Here is a 7500-nt window from a genome sequence, read left to right on the forward strand (position 1 = left end):
TGCAGATAAAAGTGTAAATGGAAGGATGTATGCCTGGATTGGTGAGTGGGGGGGATGGATGATTGGATGGACACAGGGATTGCAATGCCATCATCCATTGCAGGCACAGAAGAGCCAGAGGAGATGCTCCTGCCTTCAGAGGAGCAAAAACATGAAAAACTTCAAACTGAGCGGCCCCCATCTGAGGCCCCCATGGTGCAGGCCGTCCTGGGGGAGCTGAGAGTCTCCAGTGTCACCCCCAGCTCTGTGCAGCTGCACTGGAGCGTCCCCGAGGGCTCCTTTGACTCCTTCACGCTGCAGTTCCGGGATGCCCAGGGCCAGCCCCAGGCCCTGCCCATCGATGGCGGCTCCCGCTCGGTGACAGTGCCAGGGCTGTCCCCGTCCCAGTGGTACCGCTTCCACCTCTACGGGCTGAGGGACAGGAAGAAGATCGACCATGTGTCCACCGAGGTCATGACAGGTGAGGGGGAAGGTCAACCGGAAGAAGGGTGGATGGGTGTATATATGAAGAATAAGGGATATATGGAGATTTGGAGGGATGAGGGGATGGAGGAAAGGGTGATTGGAAGAAGGGATGGAGTGGTGCAGGGATGGAGAAATACAGGGATGGATGTGTGGAGGGATGGATGGACGGATGGATAGATGGATGGATGGATGGATGGATGGATGGATGGATGGATGGATGGATGGATGGATGGAGGGATGCATGGTATGATGGATGGTGTGATGGATGGATGATGGATGGATGGTCTAGAGTATGGAAATGTGGATGAAAGAGTGGCTTGGTCGGTGGTGGATGGATGTTTGGATGGAAGCAGCCATTAACATCCCCTCTCCATAGGAGCTGCAGAAGAGCCAGAGGAACTGCCCCTGCCCTCAGAGGAACCGCAGCATGAGAAACCCCAAACTGAGGCCCCCACATCTGAGGCCACTCCAGCACTCAAAGACATGAGAGTCTCCAGCGTCACCCCCAGCTCTGTGCAGCTGCACTGGAGCGTCCCCGAGGGCTCCTTTGACTCCTTCACGCTGCAGTTCCGGGATGCCCAGGGCCAGCCCCAGGCCCTGCCCATCGATGGCGGCTCCCGCTCGGTGACAGTGTCAGGGCTGTCCCCGTCCCAGCGGTACCGCTTCCACCTCTACGGGCTGAGGGGCAGGAAGAAGATTGACCGTGTCTCTATTGACATTATCACAGGTGAGATGGAAGGTGAATGGGATGGATGAACAGGATGGATGGATGGATGGATGGATGGATGGATGGATGGATGGATGGATGGATGGATGAAGAGATCCCACTCCCATTCCATCCCCATCTGTCAGTGAGCAGCCACTGACTTGGGCACCATTCAATCAACCACGGACCCTTCCACTGGCCTGGTCACCAACATTTGATGTCCACTATCATCATCATCATCATTCCTCAATCATCTTCATTCCATCCATTCTTCCATCCACCCACTGATCATTCTTCATCCATCAAAGATGGATGGATGGATGGATGGATGGATGGATGGATGGATGGATGGATGGATGGATGGATGGTTTGATGGAAAGAAGATTGTGCAAGGGAAATGTGGTCAGGAGGGACAGAGGCTTGGAGGGATGTGTGAAGAAAGAACAAGAGCTGATATGGAATTGTGCGGGGGTTGTGATGATGGATGGATGGATGGACGGATGGATGGATGGATGGATGGATGGATGGATGGATGGATGGAGGCATGCATGCATGGATGGACGTATGCATGATTGCCAGAATGAATGGTCCAGAGTATGGAAGTGCGGATGAATGAGTGGCTTGGTCGGTGGTGGATGGATGTTTGGATGGAAGCAGCCATTAACATCCCCTCTCCCTAGGAGCTGCAGAAGAGCCAGAGGAACTGCCCCTGCCCTCAGAGGAACCGCAGCATGAGAAACCCCAAACTGAGGCCCCCACATCTGAGGCCACTCCAGCACTGGAGGAGCTGAGGGTCTCCAGTGTCACCCCCAGCTCTGTGCAGCTGCACTGGAGCGTCCCCGAGGGCTCCTTTGACTCCTTCACGCTGCAGTTCCGGGATGCCCAGGGCCAGCCCCAGGCCCTGCCCATCGATGGCGGCTCCCGCTCGGTGACAGTGCCAGGGCTGTCCCCGTCCCAGCGGTACCGCTTCCACCTCTACGGGCTGAGGGGCAGGAAGAAGATTGACCGTGTCTCTATTGACATTATCACAGGTGAGTTGGAAGGTGAATGGGATGGATGAACAGGATGGATGGATGGATGGATGGATGGATGGATGGATGGATGGATGGATGGATGGATGGATGGACAGAAGATTGTCCATGTGAAATGGGCTTGGGAGGGATGGAGGGCTGGAGGGATGTGGGAAGAAAGAACGGGAGCTGAATATGGATTTGGGTGGGGGTTGTGATGATGGATGGATGGATGGATGGATGGATGGATGGATGGATGGATGGATGGATGGATGGATGAAGAGATCCCACTCCCATTCCATCCCCATCTGTCAGTGAGCAGCCACTGACATGGGCACCATTCAATCAACCACGGACCCTTCCACTGGCCTGGTCACCAACATTTGATGTCCACTATCATCATCATCATCATCATTCCTCAATCATCTTCCATCCATCCATTCTTCCATCCACCCACTGATCATTCTTCATCCATCAAAGATGGATGGATGGATGGATGGATGGATGGATGGATGGATGGATGGTTTGATGGAAAGAAGATTGTCCAAGGGAAATGTGGTCAGGAGGGACAGAGGCCTGGAGGGATGTGTGAAGAAAGAACAAGAGCTGATATGGAATTGTGCGGGGGTTGTGATGATGGATGGATGGATGGACGGATGGATGGATGGATGGATGGATGGATGGATGGATGGATGGATGGATGGACGGATGTATGGATGAAAGATGGATGGTGCATGGTCATTGTTGGGAGTGTTTTGTTGGAGGTTTGACATCCTCAAATCAGTGGGTGTATAGTCTGATGACACAATGCAGTGTGAGACTAAAGAAGGAGTTGAAGGAAAATGTTAATGGTATGACATGTGGTTAGCAGGATGGGCAGATAAAAAGTGCTGGAATTAAAGGTCCAGGTGATGAAAGGACAGATGGATGGATGGATGGATGGATGGATGGATGGATGGATGGATGGATGGATGGATGGATGGATGGCTTGATGCATGGAAGGATGGGTGGATGATTGCCAGAATGAATGGTCCCGAATATGGAAGTGCGGAAGAATGAGTGGGTTGGTCGGTGCTGGATGGATGTTTGGATCAAGTCCCCCTGGACATCCCCTCTCCATAGGAGCTGCAGAAGAGCCAGAGGAACTGCCCCTGCCCTCAGAGGAACCGCAGCATGAGAAACCCCAAACTGAGGCCCCCACATCTGAGGCCACTCCAGCACTGGAGGAGCTGAGAGTCTCCAGTGTCAGCCCCAGCTCTGTGCAGCTGCACTGGAGCGTCCCCGAGGGCTCCTTTGACTCCTTCACGCTGCAGTTCCGGGATGCCCAGGGCCAGCCCCAGGCCCTGCCCATCGATGGCGGCTCCCGCTCGGTGACAGTGTCAGGGCTGTCCCCGTCCCAGCGGTACCGCTTCCACCTCTACGGGCTGAGGGGCAGGAAGAAGATTGACCGTGTCTCTATTGACATTATCACAGGTGAGATGGAAGGTGAATCGGATGGATGAACAGGATGGATGGATGGATGGATGGATGGATGGATGGATGGATGGATGGATGGATGGACAGAAGATTGTCCATGTGAAATGGGGTTGGGAGGGATGGAGGCCTGGAGGGATGTGGGAAGAAAGAATGAGAGCTGAATATGGATTTGGGTGGGGGTTGTGATGATGGATGGATGGATGGATGGATGGATGGATGGATGGATGGTTTGATGGAAAGAAGATTGTCCAAGGGAAATGTGGTCAGGAGGGACAGAGGCCTGGAGGGATGTGTGAAGAAAGAACAAGAGCTGATATGGAATTGTGCGGGGGTTGTGATGATGGATGGATGGATGGACGGATGGATGGATGAAAGATGGATGATGCATGGTTATTGTTCGGAGCGTTTTGTTGGTGGTTCGACATCCTCAAATCAGTGGGTGTATAGTCTGATGACACAATGCAGTGTGAGACTAAAGAAGGAGTTGAAGGAAAATGTTCATGGTATGACATGTGGTTAGCTGGATGGGCAGATAAAAAGTGCTGGAATTAAAGGTCCAGGCGATGAAAGGACAGATGGATGGATGGATGGATGGATGGATGGATGGATGGATGGATGGATGGATGGATGGCTTGATGCATGGAAGGATGGGTGGATGATTGCCAGAATGAATGGTCCAGAATATGGAAGTGCGGAAGAATGAGTGGGTTGGTAGGTGCTGGATGAATGTTTGGATCAAGTCCCCATGGCCATCCCCTCTCCCTAGGAGCTGCAGAAGAGCCAGAGGAACTGCCCCTGCCCTCAGAGGAACCGCAGCATGAGAAACCCCACACTGAGGCCCCCACATCTGGGGCCACTCCAGCACTCAAAGACATGAGAGTCTCCAGTGTCAGCCCCAGCTCTGTGCAGCTGCACTGGAGCGTCCCCGAGGGCTCCTTTGACTCCTTCACGCTGCAGTTCCGGGATGCCCAGGGCCAGCCCCAGGCCCTGCCCATCGAGGGCGGCTCCCGCTCGGTGACAGTGCCAGGGCTGTCCCCGTCCCAGCGGTACCGCTTCCACCTCTACGGCCTGAGGGGAGGCAAAAGGATTGGCCGAGTCTCCACCGACACTGTCACAGGTGAGGGGCAAGGTCAAGGGGATGGCGGGATCACAAAATGGAGGCATCAAGGGATCCCATGCCCATCACACACCCACCAGCGAGCAGCCATTGACTCAGCATCATCTGATCAACCATCAAGCCTTCCACCAACCTACTGACCAGCACCTCCCATCATCTACAATCAGCAGCAGCAACCATCAATTGTCCATTGTCATCCATCATCTCCCTCTACCATGAATTGCCATCACCATCATCCATCAATTATCCTGCATCAATGTATCCTGCCATGCTTCCCTTATCCTCTGTCCATCAAAGATGGATTTAATGATGGATGATTGGATGGTTGTCCATGGAAAAGAACGGTGCAAGTCTTGAAGGCATGGAGAAATGTGATAAAATAGTGTCAGAGAGGCTGATGTGGAACTGTCTAGGGGGTTGTGTTACATGTTGGGTATGTGATGGGAAGAATGGATGGACGGATGGAGGGATGGAGGGATGGATGGATGGATGGATGGATGGATGGATGGATGGATGGATGGATGGATGGATGGATGGATGGATGGAAGGATGATCCAGTGGATGAAGACATGGGTGAAGTGAGGGATGGACATTTGGAGGAACACATGTATGACTATGCCCATTACCATTTTCTCTCCAATGCAGCCAGCGAAGAACCCTTGCCCTCAGTGCAGCCCCAACAGGAGAAGCCCAAAACTGAGTCTCCGGCATCTGAGGCACTCCCAGCACGGGCAGTGCTGGGGGAGCTGAGAGTCTCCAGCGTCACCCCCAGCTCTGTGCAGCTGCACTGGAGCGTCCCCGAGGGCTCCTTTGACTCTTTCCTGCTGCAGTACCGGGATGCCCAGGGCCAGCCCCAGGCCCTGCCCATCGATGGCGGCTCCCGCTCGGTGACAGTGCCTGGGCTGTCCCCGTCCCAGTGGTACCGCTTCCACCTCTGTGGTTTGCAGGGAAGGAAGAAGATTGACCGTGTGTCCACCGATGTCATGACAGGTAAGGGGGAAGGAAGGGGGGGGTGGATGTATGGATGCCGAAAAATGGATATATGGAGAGATGGGGAGATGAAGGGATGGAGGAATGGGTGATTGTAGGAAGGGATGGAGTGGTGGAGGACAGGATGGATGGATGGATGGATGGATGGTTAGATAGATCATGGATGCCAGAATGAATGTTCCAGAGTATGAAAATGTGGATAAGTGGATGGATGGGTAGGTTGGTAGGTGGGGGACGGTTATTATGATGGAAGCAGCCATTAACATCCCCTCTCCATAGGAGCTGCAGAAGAGCCAGAGGAACTACCCCTGCCCTCAGAGGAACCGCAGCATGAGAAACCCCAAACTGAGGCCCCCACATCTGAGGCCCCTCCTGCACGGGCAGTGCTGGGGGAGCTGAGAGTGTCCAGCGTCACCCCCAGCTCTGTGCAGCTGCACTGGAGCGTCCCCGAGGGCTCCTTTGACTCCTTCCTGCTGCAGTTCCGGGATGCCCAGGGCCAGCCCCAGGCCCTGCCCATCGATGGCGGCTCCCGCTCGGTGACAGTGCCAGGGCTGTCCCCGTCCCAGCGGTACCGCTTCCACCTCTACGGGCTGCGGGGCAGGAAGAAGATCGACCATGTGTCCACCGAGGCTGTGACAGGTACAGGGGAAGATCAGGAGGAGGAAGAGTGGGAGGATGTATGGATGAAGAATAATGGAAATATGGAGAGTTGGAGGGATGAAGGGATGGAGGAAAGGGTGATTGGAGGAAGGGATGTAGTGGTGGAGGGAAGGAGGCAGACAGGGATGGAGGATGGATGGATGAATGGATGGAGCGATGGATGGATGGATGGATGGATGGATGGATGGATGGATGGGTGGGTGGATGGATGGATGGATGGATGGATGGATGGATGGATGGATGGATGGATGGATGGATGGATGATCCCATGGATGGTCATGGGTGAATGGATGAATGGATGATCTTTGGTGGGATGGACATTTGGAGGGACACATGTATGACTATGCCCATTTCCATCCTTTATCCAAAGCAGCCAGCGAAGAACTCTTGCCCTCAAAGGAGCCCCAGCAGGAGAAGCCCCAAACTGAGTCCCCGGCATCTGAGGCCCCTCCTGCACGGGCGGTGCTGGGGGAGCTGAGAGTCTCCAGCGTCAGCCCCAGCTCTGTGCAGCTGCACTGGAGCGTCCCCGAGGGCTCCTTTGACTCCTTCACGCTGCAGTTCCGGGATGCCCAGGGCCAGCCCCAGGCCCTGCCCATCGATGGCGGCTCCCGCTCGGTGACAGTGCCAGGGCTGTCCCCGTCCCAGCGGTACCGCTTCCACCTCTACGGGCTGAGGGGCAGGAAGAAGATCAACCATGTGTCCACCGAGGTCATGACAGGTAAGGGGGAAGGTCAAGGGGAAGAAGGGTGGGTGGATGTATGGATGAAGGATAACGGATATAAGGGGAAATGGACGGATGAAGGGATGGAGGAAAGGGTGATTGGAGGAAGGGGTGGAGTGGTGGAGGAGTGGGGCAATAGAGGAATGCTGGGATGGATGGATGGATGGATGGATGGATGGATGGATGGATGGATGGATGGATGGATGGATGGATGGATGGATGGCTGCATGGATGGACGGGTGGATGATTGCCAGAATGAATGGTCCAGAATATGAAAATGTGGATGAGTGGCTTGGTTGGTGGTGGATGGGTGTTTGGATGGAAGCAGCCATTAACATCCCCTCTCCATAGGAGC

General features: G+C 54.6%; 1 protein-coding gene across 1 annotated transcript in view; it reads left to right on the forward strand.

Moving 5' to 3' along the window:
- Positions 1-7500, forward strand: part of LOC118701215 (tenascin-X-like) — a 64984-nt gene that overhangs the window by 13748 nt on the left and 43736 nt on the right. The window contains 9 exon segments of the mRNA XM_054518400.1: positions 104-460; positions 842-1192; positions 1852-2202; positions 3343-3654; positions 4424-4774; positions 5420-5764; positions 6044-6403; positions 6855-7142; positions 7497-7500. The exon segment at positions 7497-7500 is cut by the window's right edge and continues 356 nt beyond it. Coding sequence (XP_054374375.1) covers positions 104-460; positions 842-1192; positions 1852-2202; positions 3343-3654; positions 4424-4774; positions 5420-5764; positions 6044-6403; positions 6855-7142; positions 7497-7500 — 2719 coding nt within the window.

This window comes from Molothrus ater, unplaced genomic scaffold (assembly GCF_012460135.2).
Source record: "Molothrus ater isolate BHLD 08-10-18 breed brown headed cowbird unplaced genomic scaffold, BPBGC_Mater_1.1 matUn_MA149, whole genome shotgun sequence".
NCBI lineage: Eukaryota > Metazoa > Chordata > Aves > Passeriformes > Icteridae > Molothrus > Molothrus ater.